The following is a 26071-nucleotide window of genomic DNA, read 5'->3' as shown; positions in this document are numbered from 1 at the left end:
ACTATGACAAATGCCTGACATAAATGCTAAACAAAGGAAAGGATATTTTGGCTAATGGTCTAGAAGGTTCCAGTCCCATTGTCTTTGGTTCCATTAATGCCGGGCCTGTGGTGAGGCAGAACATGGCAGTAGGAGCCTGTGGAGGAGGGTGTTCACCTCACAGTGGACAAGCAGGCAGAGAGCAAGGAAAGGGCTCTTCACAGCACTCTCCAGTAGAATTCAAAACGGAATTTCATGTTGTTCTTGGGAGAGGAAAACGTATGTTTCAAAAGTGGGGTGTTCTAGAATAAACATTGTCATCTGAAAAAGCATGTGCTCAACACAGACACAGGAGCCTGATGTGCACAGTTCCTGTTCAGACCATAACAGGCCAGAGTCAGTCTGACAGGTGGGCAGGGCTCAGGTGTGCAAACCTGACCAGAAATGAATTTCATCAAAAGCTCAATGGACAAAACCTTGAGATCACATGAGTCACATGGTCTGATGACAATTGACAACAGTTTGTTCTGCCGTTGTCCCTTTCTTTCTTTGTGGAGTGCAGGAGCCCTTAAAAGGCATTTCTGATATAGATTTTAAGCTATATCAGAGAATGGTGGAATGCTAGCGCCAGTGTCAAGGGGCTCGTGATTGCTCTGCTCCAACAAGTCCTCAGGGAACCAGCCTCGGATCTAAAAAGTTTCCACAATCAAGAAGTGTGTGTTGTATGCAATTTATACCTCAACTAAGCTGTGGAAACAAAGAGGAAGGATCATGTCACTGTGAAACCCAAAGAGACAAATGAAAAGGAGACAGATCTTCAAAAAGAGTCAGTAACACTGAAAGTGAAAAATATCAACTGAATGAAAGATATTCGTTACAAAGGAAGCAAAGCCTTGGGCACAGTGGTGAGTGCCTGCAGTTATGCACCCAGGAGGATGTGTGGGAGGATTGAAAGTTCAAGGCCAGCCTAGGTACAGAGTGAAGGGCTGCCTCAAAAATTTTACAAACCGAAACAAAAACAAAACATCAGAAAAGCAAGAGAAGTAAGAAAGGGAAAAACCCCGATGGATGGAAGAGACTGGAGCAGGCAGAGAAAGCCCTGGTGACCTGAAAGAGAGCAGAGAAATGTTCCCTGACACGGCTCCAAACGACAGAGGAAACTATGGAGAGGCAGCTAAAAGGCATGGGGGTTGAATGAGCCATTCTGTTTACTTAATAGAAATTCAACCGCAGGAGAGTGGCGTGAAGGAGAGGTTGTGCTGAAAAACACAAAAGCTGGGGATTTCCAGGAAGTAAAATGTGGACGTGTGGAGTGAAGAGAACTTTATAATCTTTGCTTCACAAGCAATGATGTCAAGTACACAAATGGAAAGGCTATACACTAATCACCTACAAAAGATCCATAGTAGACTAACAGTAGGCTGCTTATAACTTGGGTCAGGAAAGAACTAGAGACACCATTAGATAAGCTGACACCCGTGCTCTCTGGTGCGTATTCCTTTCTGAGTGTCTTTCTCTTCCTGCTTTAGACTTCAAGCTTAAAATCTACATCAGAAATAAGGGCTCCTGCACTCCACAAAGAAAGTAAGGGACAACCTAGAATTCCATGGATCTCGATACTCAAAATGATAGTAGAGTATAGACATTTGGACACAACCCCACCCCAAGCCCCAAGGGTCCTGAGCATTTGAGATTTCAGCAGAGGATGAACCCTTTCAGATCACGAGTGCCTGGGCCCCAGCGGCAATCTTCACCTCCTACACATGCAGCAGAGAGAGAGGCTGCCGTCAGCTTTTGTCCCAACAGCCTGGCACCTGTATGGAGTGGCGACCCTGGATTCCGATTCAGTTAGCACGGATGAGAGTGGTGTCCCCTCTCAGGTTGTCTCCAGGGTCTCTAAGACAATGGGAATGGGTGGAGAGGAGACAGCGAAGATTAGACAGCAGCTGAGGTTGTGGTGGGGGCCGTGTAGGAGGACAGAGGGAAGAGGTGAGACGGGAGGATGGAACTGGCTCCTGGGCCTCATGTAAGGAGCCCAGGCATGTGTGAGCCCCTTCTCTAATGGCCACTTCAGACAGTCTCTCTGTTTTCCAGATTGTGGACAAGAACAACCGCTACAAGTCTATAGATGGGTCGGATGAGACCAAAGCCAACTGGATGAGGTGAGTCCCATCCCTTCCAGCTCCAGTGAGCCTCACCAGCCTCTGGGTTGGGCCCAGGGAGTATCTTGGGCCTCCAGGATCTCAGAGCTCTCCAGGCTGCTCCAGAACTGCAGCTGACAGGGTTTGAAAGAAGTGTTCTGTTCCCCAGGCTTCCATCGGAGGCTCTAAAGAGCCTGTGGCCAGACCAGCAGACTGCAGGGATCGGGCTGCATGCCATGACTCCCAGTAGAACTCCTGCAAAGAGGAAAATGTCCCCAACCTAGGTTGGACCACTAACGTTTATCCCAGGACAGATTCTTGTTATCTGGATGACATCATTCCAGGGAAGACCCAGAAGTCATCCTATGGTTTTATGGGAATGAAGGCTTCTGACATCTCCAGTTACCTTCCCTACGGGGCTCACATTAAACTTGACTGCTGACCAGCATGGGTTTACCCTGGCCAAGGCTGTGGCCTAGGACTGTGTGTCAGAAGCATCCTTAAAGTCTAGCCAGAGAGAGCAGAGAATTGAACAAGAGTCACTTCCCAGGTGGCCACAATGAGTTGGCATCCATGCTCAGAGCTGGCCTGTGTGGTATGTATGTGTGGGTCCTACCAGTGGGTGTGTATTAGAAAAAAGTCAGTCTGACTCCAGTACCACTTGGTGGCCTACATCTGGGATCCAGGGGCAACGATGGAACATTTAGATTTGTTTAGAGGAAAGGAAGGCCTTTGAGGACCAGAGAACCAGCTACATCGTGAATCGAGGCCCGATCATGTATAGTTCTGTTCATCTCAGATAGCAGATGGGTGACCTTTGGGAACCAATGGGTAGGTGAGAGATGGGGGCAGCAAGGGATGCCCCAGGAAGTCTGAGCACATGAAGAGGAGCTGGTTGGAAGTGGAAAGTCATGAGGAGGTCCCCTGTGTCCTTCTCTGTGGCCTCACTGACACCTGTATGACCTCAGGGCTGCGGCTGGTTTGCAGGGCAGTTGGGCTCATCCTCTTGTTGAGCGCGGCTGTTTCCACTGCCACAGGCAGGTGCAAAATCAGCTCCCACATGTGGCCTCCTCCTTTACAAGATGGTCTGCCATCCTAAAAGTGGCACCAGAAGTTGTACTTGACGCTCCTAGCTGCCGTCTTCTCTCTCTGCCCTGAGGTCCAGGTCAGCTTGGCAGTGTCTCATCCCTTATGCTGGCCATCTCGTCAACTCAGTTACATTGGAACATTTGAGAGTAGACCAGGTCGGCCCAGCCCTCCTCTGCTCTCTGCACCTCTACAGGCACGCCTGCTACTGCATAAGTGCCAGAGAGGCACAGACATGTGCTGTGTGGGGGTCCAGATGGAATAAGGAGGAGCCTTTGATATGTGCCTTCTGAGGGTCCAGGACTTTGTTGAGGACAGCTGGAGCAAGTGGGCATGAGCCTTGCAGAAAGACTGCTGACGGACAGCACAGCCCTGGGCTGGGCCTTCGCATGTGTCACCACAGTCAGATCCAGGCCAGCTGAAAGAGTGAACCTGATGTATCCTGTGACACTGTTACTTGCAGAGCTCCAGAAGCTATGGCTTAGAGAGCTGGCCTGTCCCATGTGTCCTCCCATTTCTGAGCTTTTGTTTGGTTGGGCAAAGGGTTTTCCCGCTGCCCCCTAGAAGACAGTGCCTCATCTCAACCATCTTGGCCATTGTTTAGCACAGCAGGGCTGCTGGTGTAACTTGGCTGGGTATGGGTCCGGAGCATCACGATTCTGCAAGTTCTTGATGGTGACTTCAATGTGGCCGCTCAGGCTGACAGCCGTTGTGCTGGTGGTCATGCCCCAGTGACAAACTGAGACCCAGAGCAGGGCAAAATCTTGCTCACATTCATGTCACCTGTGGCAAAATGAGGCCTAGGGTCCTATGTCTCTAGCTAGACCTGCAAGGCACAGTTCTTTCTGATAATATACAAGGGACCAAGCAGAGCGTGGCTCCTTATGACTGTGGGTGGGTTCTGTGGGTGGGAGTCTGCTGCTTCCTCCACCTTCATTAATATAACTCTGTCCTGCTACCCCTAGCCTGTCCTGACCCCAGGTGACTCTGGGTGGTCTTGGCTGATATGTCCTGAGTTAAGAAGGTTCCAGGAGCTGGTGATTGTGTTTGTGTGTGGCTTTGCTTTCGGGAGCTCTTGCTAATTTACAGACTCTTAGTTGTGCTGTCACCCCAGGGCTTTGGGGGTAATGTTGTAGATCGACATCTTTATGAAATTACTGGTGGACCCAGTAAAGAGTAGGTACAAAGGTATTCATGTCTTGAGTGTTAACCTGTGCAAGCTCTGTGTTAGGTGCTCTGCATGCAGTAAGTCTCAACCTGGGACACTTGGGACGCATGGGCCTTTGGCAGTGCTTTCCGACATTCTAGGTGAGCACAGCTTCATGCTTGGGTACTCCAGGTTTTGCAGGGGGACAAGGTAAGTGTATTATTGAACACTCCACACTGTACAGTAATCTCTTCTCCTAACCCAGATCTGAATTGCCATGGCATAATTAGGGCCCTATAGGCTTCACCCTAGTTTTACAGAGGCCCTGTGGTCCCCAGGGATAGTCTTAAGTCTGTCTGAGCTCAAGACCTTTGTCCTGAGCTGGGTATCGAAGCCGAGAGCTTTCCTTTGTCTGATTACACTCGCTTGACTGAAAGGACTCAGAAGTAGGGGTGGAGGAACCGAGTGCTGCTGGGGCTTCTGTGATTCTGGAAGCATCCAGAGGTATGGGTTGGGATCCGAGTTAGCCTCAACACCCTGGTTCCTCCTGGGTGGAACTCTTGTTTCAAAACTATAGCAAAAGGCAGGTAGAACCAGAATGCTCTTTGAATTCTAAAGCCAGAGCAAGGTCAGGTTGAAGAACCTCAGCAGAATCAAAGTTATCCTGGTGTCCTTCCTAGGGTAACACGTCTCTTGGTGGATGCTCACGGGTGCCTCGCATCTTAACTAGAATATCACAGCAGCCACGCCATGAGGAAGGAGCCTGTGGTGGTGCCCCTGAGGGAGAAGAGCTTGTTCTTCTCTGAACATACATGTTCAGAAGTAGGGACTTGAGAGACACTGGAAGATGGGAGGCAAGTCACAGGTGACAGAATAAGCTTTCTGTGGTTGCAACATGATGGACACCAGCAACCAGTGCCACAGCCACTGCAGTCCACTGTAGGCTGTGTTTTAAACTCACTTGATGTGTGTGGTGTGTGTGTGTGTGTGTGTGCAGATGCCCAGAGAGGCTAAAGAGGGGCAACAGATCCATTGGAGTTTGCATGAAGGGCATTTGTGAATTACCTGATGTGATTTCTGAGATCCAAATTCTAACCCCAGCAGAGAGTTGTAGTAAATGTCCTTAACCCCTGAGCTGCTTCTCCAGTCCCTTAAGTGGCTAAAGCTCGTGTACATAGATGGAACCCTCGGAAACTGGTCTGGACGGGGAGAACGAGGCAGCAAAGGCTGAGTGAACTTGAACTTCCTGGTGCTCAAGGCTGATGAGAGGTAGGGCAGCCTACCCTGCAGTCACTGGGCTCCTACTACCTCCTTCCTGCCTTCCCTCTGAGGAGGAGGCATCACTGTAGGAGGGTATGGTGGGGCCTTGGTGGCCTCAGATGTCCCCTGGCTTCCCAGATGGGGCCAGTGATTAGGAAGGAGGAGGACCATCCTCACTAACAGTCATTTACCCAATTATGCTTTGTGGGATATTCAACCCAAGGACCGTGCTGCCCCTGGCCGAGCGTAAGAGGAAGCCTAAATTCTCCAAGGAGGAGCTGGACATTCTGGTCACAGAGGTGACCCGTCACGAAGCCGTTCTCTTTGGGAGAGAGACCATGCGGCTGTCCCATGCCGACAGGGACAAGATTTGGGAAGGCATAGCTCGGAAAATCACCTCCGTCAGCCAGGTTCCCCGCTCCATCAAGGACATTAAGCACAGGTGGGATGACATGAAGCGCAGGACCAAGGACAAGCTGGCTTTCATGCGGCAGTCACTGTCGGGCCCAGGGATCGGGGACCACACCCACCCCATCATGCTCGCTGCCCACGAGAGAGCCATCGAGGCAGCACTGCTCACCGCCAGGGCCGGTCACGGCTTCCCCAGGGCAGAGCTGGACGGAACCGACAGCCCGTCTACCAGCTGTGAGTATCGCTGCCCGAGTGTGGGGCTTGCTTCCTCGTGTGCACTTCTTCCCGTGCTAGCTCTCAGCCCCGCCTGTCTCCCTGACTCTCTCCATGGCCCCATCTCGCTCCTGTCTTGCCTCCACCTCTTGCTCATCCACTGTGTGCCAGAAGCCTGCTTGGGAGCAGGAAGGACAGGGCTGCATCTAAAACCTTCCCAGACACTTGTTGGACTAAACAAGCCCCAGGTGGATCCATCCTGTGGCCTAAAGGTTACATGCACATAGCTATGAAGGTGGCCAAACCCAAACCATAACCTTGTTTAAAGCAGTACAAGTGTTTTGTTGGCTTGTTTGGTACCTGGAGCAGAAACTGTGGTTGACCTTGTGTTACAGTGTCAAAAGGTTAGACGTGCCTTCTTGGATTAGATTATCGCACCTTAGAGGAAGGATAAGGGCTCTCCCAGTCCAGGACATCCCAGATTTCCAGCTTTGAACTTATGTGATCTCCAGGCCTCCCACACCGGGTCTGCTGCTCTGCAGTCTGTGCTGGGTCTGTGACACACATGAATGGAGGGCTGCAGCTGTGGAGAAGGCCGGAGGCTGGCTGAGGAAGATGTTTGAAGGGTGAGGAAGAGTTAGCCAGGCCTGGTGCGAGGCGCCGAGGAGGGGAGGGGAAGGCGAGCAGGCTGGGAACAGCATGTACGAGGCCCACATCAGGAAGGCGCTTGGCACGTTCCAGGAACTGCAGAAGCCAGGGAAGCCCCATCCTAGCCAGCCGGCAGGGGGAGGGGCACCACCACAGCAGCCAAGTGGCAGGGCTGGGCCGGGGAGAGACCTTTCTCTGTGACTGTCTGCTTTGTCCTCTTCTCTCCCGTCTTCTGAGCTTGATCCACTTCTCTTTGGCTCCTGCTTCTTGGTGCTCACCTGGGACTGGCTGGTCTCCTCCACCCCAACCCCCAACCCTCCCATCCCCCCCACCCCCACCCCTGCTTTCTTGCTTCCTGGGACTTTTAGCGGTTCTAGCTGTTCTGGCTGTGTTCACCAGGAGGGGGAGCCATCGGAGTCCATCCCTGAAGAACTACCACCCTCCCTCCCACTTCTTCACACACCCATACCCTTCCTCATCTGCTGTCCTCAGTGGAGTCCTGTGAGCAGGGCAGGAGAACCCCCAAGGAGGCTGTGGGGCCGAGCATTCAGCCAGCGGGAGAGTGGCTCACCAAGTCCGACTTCCTCCCTGGCCCTTTGCCGTGGGGCTCTGCTTATTTCCTGTTTGGCTGAGGTCTCTGACAGGTGGCCACTCACAAAGTCAGCCTCGGGAGTAGATTCTAGAGTGGTCACGATGAGGGTCACTTCCTTGTTAACCAGATGAGGCAAACAGTCTTCCAGAAAGTGGAGGTGGCCCTGAGACATCAGAACCAGACTTGGGCCTGGACCTGCCAGGGTTTGCTAAAGGGGCGGGCAGCATCTGGAAAAGCCTATTTCCTGAATCCTGCCCTGTTCAGCCCTCCGTCTCCTAGAGATCAAAGATGATGAGATTAGCAGAGGTAACATGGACTTCGGGAGCTCCCAAATCTACTAACTAATCACAAGCTTAGCCTGGCTGGGACCGCAGTGGCCTCAGGGCTTGGGGAAAGGGTAATGGCCGCACTGAGTGCTCCTTCCTACCCTTTCTGGCATCCCAAGAGGACGGCTGCCACTTATGGAGTATGCTCAGGAAGCAGTAGCCTCCACTGCGCCAGCATCAGGAGACTCACAGATCAGTGTGGTCAGATCAAGCACTCACGGGTGTGCCATGATGTGCCAGACCTCATAGCCCACCTCGGGGGACAACAAGGCTGGTGGCTCGCCCCACATAATCCTGAGTCCTGCATCAGCCCTTCCCTCTCATCTCCAGCCATTTGTCATCTCCCTGGGGTGGTTTGTTAGGATTCCAGCAAGGCCTCAAGGTGGCCCCAAGCAACTTTGAAAATTCCCTCCCTTGTGGAGACCAGTGCTCACAAGAGAGCAGCTTAGAACCTCTCACAGGAATGGGTAGCGCTCTCAGCTCTGCAATACACCATAGGGTCTGGGAGCCCCACTAAGAGCCCAGCCGGGGCCCCGGGGATTCAGCAGAGCAGTCATTATTGTTTCTTTTAAGGTAGTGAAATGTAATGGCACCATTCATGGTCATGAGCCCTTAGACTGGCATGGCTGCCACTGGAGCTGGGGTCTCCTTTGCTGGACTCCTTTCCTGGAATGTAGCTGTCTCTGTGGGAAGAAGGGAACCAGCTCCCGCTCACCCTTCTACCGATGCTGGACCTACACGCCCCAGGGACTTAGAAGCTGGCATTTCTCTGTGTGTGGTGCCAATGTAGGCTGAGGGGTGGCCAACAGGGACTTTTCAAAGCTGTGACCTGTGACCTGGGCTGCCCCCTCCACCCTTTTGTAATCACCTGTCCTTCTCTCCTTGTCTGATCCAAGATGATGGAGACGAGGAAGCTCCCGGGCCCTCACGGCAGCCTCTCCGGATGCCCCTGCCGTGTCCTCCAGAGGAAGAGGCCCCCCTGGCCAGGCCCACGCTGCTCTATTCATCTTCCTCAGACCCATCCAAGATGTTGGACCCTAAGCCAGAGGTCCTGCACCATCCCTCACTCCAGGCCCTCAGGACCCCAGAACCACATCCCAGCTCGCCTACCATGGGCCTGGACTGGCATCTCCTACATGCCCATGCCCATCAGACTGAAATGTTCCAGAAGTTCTGCCAGGAGCTGATGACTGTACACCGAGACATGGCCGGCAGCATGCATGTCATCAGCCAGGCCATGGCTGAGCTGAACAGCCGTGTTGGTCAGATGTGTGAGACGCTTATGGAGATCCGAGATGCAGTTCAGGCATCTCAGCGTGGGCCAGAAAGGGCAGCCCCCATGGACCACACTTTCCAGTCTCAGGCACCCCTGCTGGGCCCTACACCAGCACCCCCAGAACCAGCCCCAACACGGACTACCAGGTCTCAGAAGAGAAAGCACAATTTCTAACCTGGCGGGTTTGCATAAGGAAAAGCAATGCCGGTGGTGTCTGTCCTTGAGCTGGGGGAGTCTCTTGTGTCCAGAAACAAGACTGATGACCCTGGGGCACAGTCGTCTCTTCACCTGGTGCAGTCCAGTCTCCTGTGCTTTCACCGAGCGGGTGTACAGGCACACCACCCCCTTATCTCAGGAAGATACTCAAGACACAAGAAAAGCTTCCTGCTTGAATGCTTGCTTGGCCTAGAAGGCTGCTCTCCTCGTGGCCTGTATCCTGTATCCTATGGAGCAGGCCTCGCTGGGGCAGGGGGCAGCATCCAACAGAATCTTGCTTCCAACTCAGGGCTGCTGCAGAGCTGACCTCCCAGGTCCTGATTCTGCCCTTTCTCAGGTGGTGTGGGGCTGTGGGTGGGTGGGGCTGGCTCAGCTGGGTGGGTGGGGCCTGGCCATGGCCCTGTGCTTGCCCTGCGTTGCTCGGCTGCTGTGCTTGCCTTTGGGAGGGGTTGGGGGGGGGGAGAAGAATGGGACGTGCTGGTGAGAGGAAAGAGATGATCTTGCATTCTTAGCATACTATAAACTTTTCCCCAAGCCTGCACATGGCAGGCCATCTTAGGAAGCCAAGTCAGTCTTTACAATCACTGATTACTGGTCATTCCAGTCATTGTCATGCATCTCAGGGTTCAGAAATGACACAGCCATGATAGTGGGGACCTGGCCTGCTTTCTTCAAGAGGCCAGATCTGGAGTACTAATAATAGATGGGGATCCTGCTCCTCACCCAAGCTCTGCCTCAGCTTCTACAGTTAGAAGAGGGAACAAAACCAGCGTGGAGATGAGTATGCCAGCCTGTGATGGCCTTGAGTCTCACAGCCAATGAAGGGGAGGTTCCGGGCCCTGGCCTCAGAAGCCAGCAGGCAGACTGTCCACTCACTGGCTCCTAATAAGGCCAGAAACCAATGAGACTGTGTCCGGTCCAGCTCCCAGCATGCCTTGCCTCTGCTTGCTTGGGCTGTATACTCACCTAGCCATACATACTTGTAGCTTTGTGTTTTGTTTAGGGGGCCCAGTCAGAGAGCTGGGATCTTTGAGTTAGGGAGGAGAAAAGAAGCCAAAGGCTTCACTCTGACCTAGGTGCAGCTTTGACCTCGATCCCGACCCCAGCAGACCTTTTACACCCTCCCCTTTCTCCCTAAGAAACTGAGTGGACCTGGAAGCCTACTGGACCCAGGCTGTTGCTAGAGCTGTTTATAAACACACACCATGCTTCGTCCTACATGAGATGATGGACGGATGGCACCTGCTGTGCCCCTGGGCCCTGGGCTCCATTGCCTCAATCTGTGGTTCTTTGGTGGTTCCTGCCCCATCCATCAGACTGCATATTGTCTTGTCCAGTAATAGCCTGGTGCCTGGAATTGCCCCGCCCGTCCATGCTGGAACCCAAGATGGCCTTCTCAAATATTTTTGTTAAGATGGCAATAAAATGAATCAGATGTCACACTTTGAACACAGCCAGGCTCCAGGATCTTTTTTTGGTGTGTATTCTCTTTCTTCCTATCCCAGGGAACCCCCACGAGCCTCCAGATCAGGGATTAGATGCCTAATGGAAAGTGTATGGAGAAGAGGTCCCTGTGGACCTTGCATATCCTGGATTCCATAAACTTCCTATGGGCGTGTTCAACCCCATGCTTGGCCCTCCAAACGAAAGGCAGTGACTTGTAGGCCAAAGGCAGCTGAACATCCATGGATGTCAACTTTTAATTTTTCCTGCACATCAAAAGTAAATTTAACCTTATGTTCCCCCAAAGTATTGCAGTTTCCAGGGAAGGAAATAGTTTCTGGCTGGAGACTTGAGAGGCTCCTGGCTGTCCATTAGGGGTTATCCTGGGATACTCCTCAGTAGTGGCTACATCTCCACTGACCTCAGTAGCTGCCTGTGAAAGGCAAGGCCCTGCCTGCCAAGACTCCTTGGAAGAACCAGAGTTCTTCCTCTTGGATTCACTGGAGTGTGCACCACCACAGAGCTGTCTTCTGACCCGTCAGCCTGGCTAACCTCCTGTCATGGAGAGAGCTTCCGTGAGAGGAATCCCCAAATGGTAGCCTATAATGTACTTTCTGAATAGTTCTTAGCTACCTTTGGCTTTGGAATCCAGATCATTCTCTTACTTTCCTGACCAAAATGCATAACCATGGAAATTAAGATTGCAGTTGGCAGGAGATACAGAGATGCAGCTGGCCTGGGTCTCCTCTGATACCCAAGATCTGTGAGACTGGTTGGCCTCTATTTCTGGTGTTGGGGAAGAAGAGGCCACATTAAAGGCTGTATACCAGAATCAAGGTCAGAGTCCAGGGACAGTGGTCAGTTTGAGATGGAAATGTTTTCCATTTTGGTGTCTTGGTGGCAGTGGGGACCAGGAAGCCAGAATATATTCAACATAATCAATAGGAAGAGGAAGTGAATGGGGAGCCTGTCCCAGCTCTTCCCAAAAGGAACCCTTGAAAGGAAGCCCATAGCATATGTGGGCAACTGCCTGGATGTCAGAGACCTAACCCGGTGACATCACAGAGCCCAGCTCTTCTTGTCCAGTCTTCCCATTTCTGTCTTCCTGGGCAACTTCCTTTCTGGTGGAAAGCTGCGTTGGCCAAGACAGGCTTGTGTCAGTCCCATTAAACAAAGTGGACGACTCCCTGAGCCATTTTCTTTCTTGAGTCGGAACCCATAGTCATTTCCTGACCCAGCTAGAAAATATGGTGCACTTGATAAGACCCAGTGGGTGAGGCCTGAGAATTGTCTCCCAGTGCTTATCTCTCCAGTACCCATGGCTAGTGAGGAGACAGGACTCAAAACAATGTGTTATCTTCTGGGAAGATTCAGTCCAGGACCCCTGCCCTTTCCACCACTGTCAGTCACCTTCTAGTTATTTCTAGGATGCCTGACTCTGAACTGCCACACTTGAACTCAGTCTCTACAGGACAGCCTGGACCCGGGCGTTTCCCACTCTGCTCTGTTTTCCCAACAAGGGAGTGTGAGCTAGGAACTCAGACCCCCTGGTCGACAACTGATCTTGACCACAAGGAGAAGACAGTTCCTGGAAACCCAGGGGTCCTTGGCCATGTGACACAGGACAGTATTTTGTAAGAATGAGCACAGCAGAATTCCAAGAGTGTGCCAAGCCACTGAGTGTCGCCGCTGTAAAGGGAGGGGACCTCATTAGAGGTGATGGGTCCTGAGTCTTAGCTGGATGCAGTAAACTTTCTCTTGAAAGTTCTGTCACATAAACATGTTAAGTCCTGGGACTCGGTGGCTGTGATTCACCCACAGTTGCCATCTGTATCTCATTTCAAAAGCCAAGTTTTAAAACAACCAAATGCAAGATGCTCAACACATTTTGGTCTGATGCTGGAAATACTTTGTGATCTGTATCAAGACTAAGTGAGAGTGCTCTCTCCAAATGCTTGCTCTTGTTAGGTAGAACCACATTGCAGGGGGAGGGGGACGAAGGGAAATGCCTGCAAACCGTTTGAAATGGTTAGACCCACTCCAGACATTGCTGTTTTGAATCAACAAACCGTGATAGTGACTTGTTCCCCATGTACCTTTTCCTCTGGTGTTTAGTATTGGATGGCTGGCCAGAAACTGAAAGGGAGAAGGTACTCTTGGGGGTTCTGTGAACCAGTGGTTTCCCCAGAGAACACAAGAATGGGATTTCTGCCTTCCAGATGTGTCTGGAACAGAAAACCTTGGAGCTACATTCATTCTGGGTCCTCCTGACCATTACACTGGATGGTTTGGGACATCAGTCCTAGACTCTTGTTAAATTGGAAACTTGGAGCTGAGGCTGGTCCTGTGGGTGGAGCAATAAGGCTGAGCATGGTTGCTGCGGTCTTGGGGTCTGCCTTTTGTCCTTGCTGACTATATTGTGGCTGGGTGCTTGGAGAGCCTCATGAGATTTTCACAGCTCATGGGGTTAGGGGGCTCTCAGATGCTCATATAAGATACCAGTGGGGATGCAAGCATGCTGAGGCTAAGGCCTTGGGCAAGACGTCTGACCCAGGGCTGTGAGCACCATTGATCTTGTCCAGATTGGAGGAGCTTGGTGTTTGTTCTCCCACTGCTTGGGTCTTCATCCCTCAGCCTATGATATCCTCTGTCGCCAGAATTGATTGTTAACTGGGCTCCAGGGGATGTGTTTCTAAGGTGCCAGCCTCCTCTGGGGTAGTCAAGCTGATTCTGCAGGACCTGTCCAGATAAGAGCAGATGGGATGGGAGGTCTGCAGGCACTGGTCTAGCGGTCTCCAGTGTAAGTTCTTGGAGCTGCCAGCCCCCCATTGTCACCTTGCAAAGAATCTGACATCTGTGTGAATGTTTTCTCTTTGCCTCTTGAGTGAGAGAAGCAGCACAAACATTATTGAGGAAACCTGGAAGGTACGATTCCAGAGACGATCCACCCAAAGTAATGGCCGTCCTGGTTAAAACACGGGTGTGTTGACTTCAAGCTGTTCTGCTGGGAGACACATTGTTAGAGCACAGTACACTTGGCTTTGGCTCCAACCTGTCTCACTCTGCATCACAGCAGCACTGTTTTGGAGTTGGGTAAGGTGATTCCAGGATGTTGGAAGTGTCATTTGAAGGAAACTGCACCGGTGAGGAGGTGTGGATTCATTGGTGTCTTGGGCATTGCTGAGTCCGTGCGTTCCGGGCCCACATGGAAACTGTGAGTTGTAGCTCAGGGAATGATAGGCCACAAATTTGCATCATTAGCTGTGCCTTTGGACAAGTTTCTCAGCCTCTCCATGCCTTTCTGTTGTTGCCGATCTTCTGTTGTCTCTCCTTTATCTATTCCCCCCTTTTCCTTATTGGACCAACTGTAAGGATACTGCTCTAACACTGAGCTATCATCGGTCACTCTTAGAGGATCGGTTATTTCTGCTAAGCCTAGCAAAATATGGAAACAGCCCAAAGCTTCCCCCTGCCCTAACTGCTATCCAAGGCCTGAGGTTAAAGGTCAGTGAAAGTGGAGCTGGAGTTTAAGAGCCTGCTCTTTCATAGGGCCCAGGTTTGAGTCCCAGCACTCACATGGTAGTTCACAACCATCTGTAACTTCACTTTCAGGAGATCTAATGGCCTCTTCTGGCCTCTGGGAGGGCTCTATCATATGGTACACAGACATAAATGCAGGCAAAACACCCCTACACACAAAATATTAAAATAAGTTTTTTTTTTAAGGTCAATAAAGAGGAGAAGGGATAGCCACCTGCTATTGAGTTTGGTGTTGACTGTGACTCTCAAGGTTGGCAGGGCAGATATAATTTCCAATCTCAGATTAAACAGGTCCCTAGGGTCCAGAGAATGTGTTAACATGATACAGAATAGAGATGTGAGTTAGGAGGATCGGCTCTAGAGTTGGCTGTCTCTGGATGAGACAGCAGCTCTTCTTATGTGCCCACATACTTTAAGCTCTTGTGCCCTGCACCTAAGGCACTCAACCAGGTGTGGCCTATGGTTCTCACCTGTCCCCTCCCCACCAGGTACGTGGTCATTTCCCGGGAGGAGAGGGAGCAGAACCTCCTGGCATTCCAGCACAGCGAGCGCATCTACTTCCGGGCATGCCGAGACATCCGGCCAGGAGAGCGGCTGCGGGTCTGGTACAGCGAGGACTACATGAAGCGCCTGCATAGCATGTCTCAGGAAACCATCCACCGCAACCTAGCCCGGGGTAAGTATGTTCATGGGAAGGAGCGAGTGTGCCCTCAGGGCCAGGAACATGCCCATAATGCTAAGTCCACAAGTCTAGGTCAGTACTGATTGTGAAGGGACTCGCCCACAAAACTAGGGTCACGCCTACAGGACCAAGACCACGCCCACGGGGCTAAGGCCATGTCAAGCAGCAAAGGTTACACCCACTGTGAACCACAAAAGCCCAGAAAGCACCTCTGGGAACCTTCCAAGCAAACCAATGAGGAATGCAGTATCAAGCAGTGCAAAGAGCCAGGACAGGCAAGACCTCAGCAAAGTAAGCCAGTGGCCACCCTGAGGGAATTCTCTTCTCTAGTAGGCAGTCCTGAGAGATCAGCAAATCCCAGCCAAATAAATCAGTTGAATAACACCAATCTTGTTACCCCAACACTAACTGATGAAAAGACACTTCTCACTCAGTACCTCAATAGATAACTTCCTGTGTGCTAGCTGGGTTGCCTTCACTTTGCCATGGGATCAAGGTAATGAGAACTAACCTGCCAAGATGTTCTGAGATTCCGTGGAGCAATGTACTTACCACTGTTGATGCAATCTCTACCTCAACTGTCACTAAGTCCTTGGTTGTAAAATTCTAGTCCAGTGATTTTTGTGACTCCAGCTCCACCATTGTACAATTGTCCAAACTGAGCTTCACAGAAATGTAGTGACTTACCCAGAGTCACATGACTAATGAGGACAGAGCTAGCTTTCCAACTTGAGGCATCTGAAGTGAGGATCTAAGTTTTATCCAGACAAAGCCAGCCTTGGTATTGTTGATCTTGTTCCTGGCAGCCAAAATGATACGCAGCATGAAGGAATGGTTTCTACCAGAGGAAAGCTAGTGGACAGGAGAAGGTGGGCTCAGGCTGGGAGAACATAGTGGGTTGGCTGTCCATCCACGTGCCACTGGAATGGCTCATTTAAAAGGAACTTGGCTTACTCCCTGCCTCTGGCTCTCCAGCTGTAGATGCCATCCTCAGCCTGGCCAGGGTACACAGGTCCTTTTTTCCAAGAGAGTCTTTGCACAGAAGCTGTACATTCACACACCCAGAGTCAATTTGGTCCTCGGAGGCAGAGCCACGCCCAACATCTTCTACACAATCATCTTAACTAACCTCTTCACTGGATAGCCTTGTTTAGAAGATGAGTGAAGGAGATGGGAGCAGGTGACTCACTGAGGTGAAGATGATTTGGAAGACAGAGCAGAACAGGTCTTGGGGTGCCCAGAAGCTGTCTGGCTTCGTCAAAAGCATCTGTCAGTTGCCAGAGAGCTGAGAGACCTGTGGATAAGCCTATCTCCTGACTCCTTTGGAGCTGAGCTTGGGCCATGCTGGTTTCATTGGGATGGCATGCTTCTGGGATAAAGGGTGGCTACTGTTTGGCCTCTTCCTGAAATTCCAGAAGGGTTCCTGTGGGCCTCGGAACCTCCAGAAGTGTTTGGTGAACCTCAGTTGCATCAATAAAAGCAGAAGTGAACGAAAGCAGCCAGGGGGTTTCCAGAAGAATCACATTACCCAAAGAAAAGAAAACCAAGAAGGGTCACAGCTGCTGTGGCACCGATTCATCTCTTGCCCACCATCTTGGATTCTTCTGGAATACGTCTTCCTGTCTTCCCCAAAGCACCTCAACCTGAATCGTCCTCAAGAAGACCTGAGACCCAGGGACAGCTCAGAGAGAGGAGAGAGCTTGGGGAAATGAAGGCTCACAGGAAGCTTGAGAAGAGAGAGAGCGAGCCTTGGAAGATACAGGATTAAGGTATCTATCTGCCCGTGACCAGGCTGGATCGTAGGCTTCAGGAAGAAACCAGCAACCACAGTGGACCCAGCAGGAGCTGTGATGAAAGTGGTCCTTGAGAGTGACCGTGGGACTTGGCAGCTGATGCTAGATGTTAGGTACAGAGTTCTAGACCTTTAAATGTGTCTTGGATGACCTATCAGCCCTGCTTAGAAAGGTCCCCATTGCCCAGTCACTTAAGGAATTACAGCTATATTAGCTTTGTGTGTGTATGTGTGTGTCTGTGTGTATAGGTGTGTGTACATGTGTTTGTGTGTGTGCATATGTATGTGTATGTGTTCATATACAGGTGCATGCATGTATGAATCAGCCTCAAGTGTCATTCCTCAGTAATCGCTTTGCTTTTGAGACAACTCTCACTGACCTGGAACTTGCCAAATGTGCTAGGCTGGCTGGTCAGCGCACCTCAGGGATCTACCTGTCCCACTGTACCAGCACTGGGATTGCAAGTGCCTGCCACAACACAGAGCTTTTTTTTTTTTTTTAATGTGAATTCTGGAGATTGAAACTTAAGTCCTCATACTTGCAAAGCAAACGTCTTATCTGCTGAGCTATCTGCCAGTCCTCCCTGCCCCCTTTGTGAGACACAGTCTCATCTATCTCGGGTTGGCCTTGAATTCCATATGAAGCTGAGGCTGGCTTTGAACTCCAGAGCCTCCCGTCTCTACCTCCCAAGCACTGGGGCCATTGATGGGCACCACAGCATCTTGCTTTTAGAGAGCGGAGCATCTTCATGGTCAGAGGCTGCTTAGCCAGATCATACTTATTGTCGTTTTTTATGGAAGAGTGTTGTGTGGCGCCCAGAGCTCCTGGAGAGGATATCCTTTATTCCTTTGTGGTTATCTTTGAAGGATAGGAGTCGACACACTTAGGTGATCTGTGTGATTCGTGTGGGGATTATAAATTTTTTCTTTAATTTCTATCCATGAATGTCGTGGAGGATTTGGAATAGAAGTCATGGTGACCTTTATTAAAGATTGTCTGTGTGTTGTGTCTGGCCAGCAGATCACAGCCTGGGTTCTAGCCTGGAAAGGCATTTTGGAGACCTGGAAGAGAAGAGGGGCTAGGCGGCGAGAGAAGGGAATGAAGCTAAGACAAGATTCTGATCAAAGCTCAATTTTACTATTTCCAGACACTCAGTTATAAAGGAAGGGGGAGGGAACCCGATTTCCTGCCAAACAATCTCGGGGTCCAGTAGCAGGACGAACACGTGTGTGCCTCCAAGCAACAAAGGCAGGGTCCAGCAGTAGGCGTGGCAGGACGAATGAGCAGGAAGCTCCACCCTTGAGCAAGCAGGTTCAAGCAGATGGGGGAAGGGAGACCACATCTGTGGACCAGGGATTTTACATGGAAGCCACGAGTTCAGAAGGCTTTCCTGCTCAGCCTAGAAAACATGGGTGACTTTATCTTCCATTACAGAGACAATGAGAGTCTTATGTGACATAACACCCAGCATCTTCAACGGTCTGATGTCTGGGGAGCCCAAGACGAGGCGATAGGGCACCCTTGATTTTCAGAGATTCAGTTTGGCGAGCACCCCACCTGCCCTGTGACACAAATACCTTACATTACATTTTTAAAATTGAATTTGATTTATGTAGTGTATGTAATGGGTGTTTTGTCTTCATATATGCCTGTGTACTGCATGTATGCCTGCTGCCCTTTGAGGTATCTTCTGGGTACCCTGGGACTAGAGTCTGTCACAGAGGGTCGTGAGCTGTCATGTGGGTGCTGGGAACTGAACGCAGGTCTTTTGGAAGAGCATCCAGTGCTTCCAATCTCTGAGGTGTCTCTCCAGCTCACAAAAGGCATTTTTAAAGGGCTCCATCTCACCCCCGAGCTTTCTGCGGTTCTGCTGGCACAGATACAGGGGCTTCTGGAAGCCGCCCGAGTGCCAGGAGTCCGGAATGAGGTTGTTGCTTAAGCAGCGCCTGTGAGGACAGAATAGGGACTTGAGTGGCTTAAACCCTGCTGTGCTGTTTTCTGTGGGCGCCTAGAGACATGAGGGAAGCAGCTGGGGGAGGCCAAGCATGGAGCCTCCTGACCTTCACCCAGGGCCTATCGAATCCTTCCACAGAAGCCTGGACACTGAACAGAGGCTCAAGGTTGCAGCACCAGGACCCTGACCCTGCCCAATTCAGGAGGCCTTTGAGATTGCCCAACCCCACAGGTTCTGCTGGCAGAACCTTCTGAAGGCTGGGAAACAACCCTCCTCAGCATGTCTCCCTCTGGGCATCCCAGCACGTCTGTAGCAGTCTGTGCTGGCCTCGCTAAAGGATCTAAAATAGCTTACTATTGGTGATCTCACCAACATTTCAAGGTAATTAAAAATGAAGGAAAGAGAGGCATCTTTTGTCAGGTGGGGAAATGGCTGTATCTGAGAATACTTTGGGTCTCACAACTACCTTGCCCTAATCTTGAGGGAGGCTGATACTTTGGTATGTTTAGGAATCTTTCCCAAGGCACGCCCTCGCTTCTTTTTTCAACCTTAGCCATGACTGAGAACCACAAGACTTTGAACCATCTTTCTTTGTGTATTTCTTATCTTTAGACTGCTGGGAGAATGGAGAGGCAGCAGCTGTAGGGTGGCTGTTTCCCTTGGCTCTCCAGGCCCATGAGCATGGAGGAAGGCAGGGCCTGTGCTTCCCCGTGCTTTCTACTGAGGCCCTGCAACCACTGCGTAGTCTCTAGGTCTGAAGGACAGCTTGTCCCATGGCGGGCAGACAGACACTCAGCTCTGAAAGCTGTTATATTAGTCAAATGGAATGAGATGTTGTCTCCTGGGGTTACAGTATGGCAAGCCCTATCCCCATAGGATGATGACTCCTTTTCAGTCTCTGCTTGAGACATATACCAACTCACAAGTGTAGCATTTATCCATGTGAGGCCTTTCTGTAAAGGTCCTGTGACTCGAGCCCACCATCCGTTCTTCTCTCCATTTGGGTCTCACCTGACCCAGATGGTCAGATCCAGGGGGAACGTGTCAGGCAATCCCCTCGCAGAAGGCCCGCTCTGTTCCCTGTCAATTTCTCTGTTTGGGGCTTTTCCCCACATCTTCACACCCTGGTTTTCCTTCCTAGGAGAGAAGAGGTTGCAGAGAGAGAAGGCTGAGCAAGCCCTGGATAACCCAGAAGACCTAAGGGGTTCCACTCAGTTCCCTGTGTTGAAGCAGGGCAGAAGTCCTTACAAGCGCAGCTTTGATGAGGGAGACATACACCCTCAGGCAAAGAAGAAGAAAATAGACCTCATCTTCAAGGATGTGTTAGAGGCCTCACTGGAGTCTGGTAACGTGGAAGCCCGCCAGCTGGCCCTGAGCACCTCCCTGGTCATCCAGAAAGTCCCTAAGTACCAGGACGATGACTATGGTAGAGCTGCCCTGACGCAAGGCATCTGCAGGACCCCGGGGGAAGGGGACTGGAAGGTCCCTCAAAGGGTGGCCAAAGAGCTGGGCCCACTGGAGGATGAAGAGGAGGAGCCTACATCATTCAAGGCTGACAGCCCTGCAGAGGCCTCTCTGGCATCTGACCCCCACGAGCTGCCTACCACCTCCTTTTGTCCTAACTGCATTCGCCTGAAAAAGAAAGTGCGGGAATTGCAGGCGGAGCTAGACATGCTTAAGTCTGGAAAGCTGCCTGAGCCCTCCCTTCTGCCACCGCAGGTGCTTGAGCTCCCAGAGTTCTCAGATCCTGCAGGTAAGTTCCCCAGGATGAGGTTGCTGTTAAAGGGAAGAGTGTGCAGTGCCACGCGTGCGCACTGTGTGGAGGGCGGCCCAGAGCGCTCTGTCGCAGCCACCTGCCAGGAGACCAGAGGAATGCGACTCAGCAGAGGCAGCCCACTCTTGGGGTGGGAGCCCAGTCCCTCAGGTGACAGAGGCAGGCTGGCTTGAAGATCGGGGGAGGGGGGGCATTGCATGTGCCAACCTGTATATCCTCCTTGTCAATAAAATATGTCCCATTCGCAGGAGGGCTGTGTGCTGTGTTCTTGACCTGGTGTTTTCTCTTGGGGGCGGGGCCCACTGTTGTCTCCCCTGACCCAACTTCTCTCTTCCCCCAGTCTCTGCTGGGAGCTTTTACAGCTCCCCAAACTCAGGCCAGGAGCACAGCCTCATCCACTTCTTCCAGACTCTGTCCCACCCACATGGTGCTCGGTTCCCAGCCTGGAGTTCTAGAAGGATGAGTAACCAGAGAACCTGGGGCCGACAGCTGTGTGACTGTCCTTTTTTGCTGGCTGCCTGGATCTCTTCAAGTTGTTGGACCAAGGAAGAACTGGGGTTCCATTCTGTGCAGATCTGCAGCTAAGCCGGGCTGTTTCCCTCAGGTTTCCCTTCTCAGCCGCCCTCAGAATGGGGTGGGGCGGACGTAAAAACCACATTTTGCCTCAATATCCAGGCTGCCCACATGCTCACCCTGACCATAGCGGTGGGCATTCCAGGGCCAGGTCCTCCAGTGTAACCTGAATGTGTGACATCAAACATTCTGCCTCTTCTAAAACATTCCACCCCAGAAGCACCCACAAGTCAAAGCTGAGCTCAGGTGCAGGCAGCGTGGAGCATAATGAGTAGCGTCCAAGAACACCATGGGCAACTCATGGGGAGGGAACCTCACTGTGGAGAGTAGAGTTACCCTTGACTCAACTCCAGGCTGGGCTTCCATCTCTGTGGGGCCCGCTCTCACTCAGAGGCCCTTGCTGAGTCTGTGCTGTCAACAGCCCACGCGAACTTCTCCTTCCCCTCTTATTTTACAGCCTCAGAGAGTATGGTCTCCGGCCCCGCCATCATGGAGGACGATGACCAGGAAGTGGATTCTGCAGATGAATCTGTCTCCAACGACGTGATGACGGCAACTGATGAACCCTCCAAGATGTCCTCTGCCGCTGGACGCCGCATCCGGCGCTTCAAGCAGGAGTGGCTGAAAAAGTTCTGGTTCCTACGGTACTCCCCGACCCTGAATGAGATGTGGTGTCACGTGTGCCGCCAGTACACAGTTCAGTCCTCACGCACTTCCGCTTTCATCATCGGCTCCAAGCAGTTTAAGATCCACACCATCAAGCTGCACAGCCAGAGCAACCTGCACAAGAAATGCCTGCAGCTGTACAAACTGCGCATGCACCCGGAGAAGACCGAGGAGATGTGCCGCAACATGACCCTGCTCTTCAACACCGCCTACCACCTGGCGCTGGAGGGGAGGCCCTACCTCGACTTCCGGCCCCTGGCAGAGCTGCTGCGGAAGTGCGAGCTCAAGGTGGTGGACCAGTATATGAATGAGGGGGATTGCCAGATCCTTATCCATCACATCGCCCGGGCACTGAGAGAAGACCTGGTGGAGCGCATCCGTCAGTCGCCCTGCCTCAGCATCATCCTGGATGGGCAGAGTGACGACCTTCTGGCAGACACAGTGGCCGTCTATGTGCAGTATACCAGCAGTGATGGACCCCCAGCCACAGAATTCCTATCCCTGCAGGAGCTAGGCTTCTCCAGCACAGAAAGCTATCTCCAGGCGCTCGACCGGGCCTTTGCTGCTCTGGGCATCCGCTTACAGGACGAGAAGCCAACTGTGGGCCTGGGAGTGGATGGGGCCAACATCACCGCCAGCTTGCGCGCCAGCATGTTCATGACCATCCGCAAGACGCTTCCGTGGCTGCTGTGCTTGCCCTTCATGGTGCACCGGCCCCACCTGGAGATCCTGGATGCCATCAGTGGGAAGGAGCTGCCCTGCCTAGAGGAGCTGGAGAACAACCTGAAACAGCTCCTCAGTTTCTACCGCTACTCACCACGCCTCATGTGTGAGCTGCGCTCCACGGCCTCCACCCTGTGCGAGGAGACCGAATTCCTGGGGGACATCCGTGCTGTGAGGTGGATCATTGGTGAGCAGAATGTCTTGAATGCCCTTATCAAGGACTACCTGGAAGTGGTGGCTCACCTGAAGGATGTCAGCAGCCAGACACAGCGGGCTGATGCCTCAGCCATAGCCCTGGCCCTGCTGCAGTTCCTCATGGACTACCAATCCATGAAGCTCATCTACTTCCTCCTGGACGTGATCGCAGTGCTGTCACGCCTGGCCTACATCTTCCAGGGCGAGTACCTCCTGGTGTCGCAGGTGGATGACAAGATCGAGGAGGCAATCCAGGAGATCAGCCGGCTTGCGGACTCCCCGGGGGAGTACCTGCAGGAATTCGAGGAGAATTTCCGAGAGAGTTTCAATGGGATCGCCGTGAAGAACCTCAGGGTGGCAGAGGCCAAGTTCCAGTCCATCAGAGAGAAGATCTGCCAGAAGACACAGGTCATTCTGGCTCAGAGGTTCGACTCCCGAAGCCGGGTCTTTGTGAAGGCCTGCCAGGTGTTCGATTTAGCGGCCTGGCCCAGGAACAGCGAGGAGCTCCTGAGCTTTGGCAAGGAGGACATGGTTCAGATCTTCGACCACCTGGAAGCCATTCCTGCCTTCTCCCGGGATGTGTGCCGCGAAGGGACGGACCCCCGGGGGAGCCTGCTGATGGAGTGGAGAGACCTCAAGGCTGATTACTACACCAAAAATGGCTTCAAAGACCTCCTCAGCCACATCTGCAAGTACAAGCAGAGGTTTCCGCTCTTGAACAAGATCATTCAGGTCCTTAAAGTTCTCCCCACCTCCACAGCCTGCTGCGAGAAAGGCCGGAGCGCCCTCCAGCGGGTCCGCAAAAACCACCGCTCCCGCCTGACCCTGGAGCAGCTCAGCGACCTGTTGACAATTGCTGTGAACGGACCGCCCATCGCCAACTTTGATGCCAAGCGAGCCCTGGACAGCTGGTTTGAGGAGAAGTCTGGCAATAGCTACACACTATCAGCAGAGGTCCTCAGTAGGATGTCTGCCTTGGAGCAGAAGCCCATGCTGCACGTTGTGGACCATGGCTCTGAGTTCTACCCCGACATGTAGGGGCCCGAGCTCCAGAGGCCACAAAGCCGGTGAATATTTTTTTAATCTATACTCATAAGCTTTGATATATTATATAAATATATATTATATTATATATATACATATATATATATATATAAACCTACACTGAAATTTTTTTAAAGACTAAGTTAATTATGTCCACCAGAAGCCACTGGCAGCTTTCAGAAAGGAGCAGTGTTGGCAACTGACTCTTGTCTCCGCACTTGGCAGCTGCAGCCTCCACGGCAACTCATCCTCACTTACGCGAGCGTGTTCTGGGGCCACACGTGTTCCCACCAAACAGTCAAAGCGGCATAAGCTAAATGATTCTCTTGTCACTTTTAGGTGGCTTGTTCTGTTTCTGTTCTCATGTATTGGTAGAGGGCTGGTTGTTGGGTGCCTGCCTTCTCCTTCTTTGGTATGGTTTTGTGGCCAGGGCGGGGGGCGGGACTTTGTGGTCTCCTCATTGGCATTCTGGTCCAGATACACTACATCTGGGTTTCCATGGGGGTGAATTGGATTTCTGCACTGGACTATCTGGTCTTTCTCCCCTCACCTGACTTCAGTTTAGGAGATCTTTCTTTGTTCTTTTTCTGATTGATTCCTTTCCTTGTCTCACAGTCAAATGGTCAAATGCATCAACCGCTGGGAGCCGGCTGTGCTCCCCCCGCCCGCCCCACTCCCATGTCGCCGCTCCCCTGTGTCACCTCTGCCAACCCTAGGTTGTCAGTTCCCTTCTTCAGGCCTCTGGAGTTTAAAGATATGAGCTGTTACACTGAACGTAACTTTTTTTTCACATATGAGCTTGAAACTTGGGAGCAGAGGGAGGGGTAAGCCTATGCCTCCCCCTTTCCAGCCGCTGGAGGATAAAGCGTATACTTCCATTCATATCTTGGGCTGTTGGGGAGACAATGAGCCACGAGATCTAAACTCCCAACAGGACCACGATTCTTTTGGCTAAAACAGGTAAAATGAAAAGTGTATATTCAACTTTCACATGGTTTTCGTCTTTATAATTATGGGATGTGTTGCGGGATTTGTGTTTCTTTTCATAACCAAGGAGCAGCTGTTTTGTAGTTCAAGGGCAGAGCAATCAACGCAAGTCATGCCCTGGGCTACCCAGAACTCAGAGAGTGCCTAGAGAGGTTGTTCCTTTTGCAAAAGGCTGATAATGTGTTCCTCAGCCTTGCAGGAAGGTCACAGGACACCAGGCAGTGCTTCTCTGCCTGTGAACTCTTCCTATTTTGAGTAGAGTTGAGATGTCCTACAGAAAAGGAGAAAACAGGAAATGAGGCGGGATTCTCAAGGTACAAGCGTGTATACATACCTACACACACACACACACACACACACACACTTTGCAACTACATATAAGCTTTAGAAATGCCTCTCGCCTCCCCCCATAGCGGGGAAGAGAGTGGTTTAAACTAGAGGAGTCTGACCAATGTTCATTTATCTACCAGTATACCTCGCAAAGAGTTTTCAGAAATGTGCATGAGCTGTTTAAAAACTTCTCTCTAGTTTCCACATCTGATCTGTGCAGTCTGTGCAGATCCCAGAATGTGGATACAGGGTTGTCTTGGGGAAGGGAGGAAGGTCTGAAGGACCTGCCCATGGTCAGTTCTGCAGAGGACTGTCCCTCTCCTTCAGTGGAGTATTGGGGATTCAACCACAAGGAAAGGCCCCCGTACCCTCAACCTCCCTGGCGGGGCCTGCAGCTATGGTAGCTTCCTTCCTTCTGGGTCTGTCTCACCTCTGAGGCCTAACAGAAATGTCATTAACACTGAACACGTTGCTACCCTTTCCTGGTTCTGCAGTCTGTCCGTCCTCCCTCAGAGCCTCCCTTTGCCTCCATGGTCTTGGTGCTAAGATAAATTTAGAATCATTGCTGCTAGCCAATAGCTTTTCATGATATAAATATTATATATATATATTATATATTATTTTTGAAATGTTTTTGTTTTCAACAGTGATGTAGCATGTTAAAACAAGAAACAAAACTGAACAAACGAAAATCTGGGTCTTTCCAACTGTCCCACTGCCAGGTCTCTTAATGCTGCCTTCTTCAACAAGTTGATACACCCCGCCTGGTGACTTTCACCCCTCATCTCACTCTGGTCCCCATCTTAACCCCTCACCCTCTGAGCAGGGAGAGTTAGCAGGAACTAGGTAGGAAAACTCAAAGCCCCTTGCAGAGGCCTGGGAACCCCCCAGCCTCAGCCCCCTTGCCCACACTGAGTTTGTGTCTCTCTTCAACTGCCCCTCCTACCCTGGCCCAAGCCTAGCTGGAGCCACACGGGCTGCTGTTGCGAAGCACAAGGTCTCCACTTGCCTCGCTCCTGCCCCGGGACCTCATCTCCTCACAGACACAGACTTTGGTCTGGGACAATTTTAT

At 51.6% G+C, this 26071-nt stretch overlaps 2 protein-coding genes across 4 annotated transcripts in view; both read left to right on the top strand.

The window, feature by feature from the left end:
- The window catches only part of Prdm11 (PR/SET domain 11), a 72763-nt gene extending 48989 nt beyond the window's left edge, over positions 1-23774 (top strand). For 2 of the 3 annotated variants that reach the window (XM_021156411.2, XM_029474361.1), the window contains exons 5-8: positions 2074-2141; positions 14767-14954; positions 19849-20460; positions 21512-23774. In XM_021156411.2, the coding sequence (XP_021012070.2) occupies positions 2074-2141; positions 14767-14954; positions 19849-20460; positions 21512-23676 (3033 nt within the window). In that variant the 3' untranslated portion in view covers positions 23677-23774. The remainder of the gene's footprint in view (positions 1-2073; positions 2142-14766; positions 14955-19848; positions 20461-21511) is intronic. The other variant, XM_029474362.1, reaches the window with a different exon arrangement.
- Positions 5127-9578, top strand: LOC115030384 (myb-related transcription factor, partner of profilin-like). The gene is made up of 3 exons (XM_029474363.1): positions 5127-5622; positions 5837-6258; positions 8700-9578. The coding sequence occupies exons 2-3, from the start codon at positions 5952-5954 to the stop codon at positions 9251-9253; spliced, it is 861 nt and encodes a 286-aa protein (XP_029330223.1). The 5' UTR covers positions 5127-5622; positions 5837-5951; the 3' UTR covers positions 9254-9578.
- Positions 23775-26071: the final 2297 nt, after the last annotated feature.

This window comes from Mus caroli, chromosome 2 (assembly GCF_900094665.2).
Source record: "Mus caroli chromosome 2, CAROLI_EIJ_v1.1, whole genome shotgun sequence".
Taxonomy (NCBI): Eukaryota; Metazoa; Chordata; class Mammalia; order Rodentia; family Muridae; genus Mus; species Mus caroli.
The sequence above is the reverse complement of the archived record's forward strand: the minus strand, read 5'-3'. Positions and strand labels throughout refer to the sequence as shown.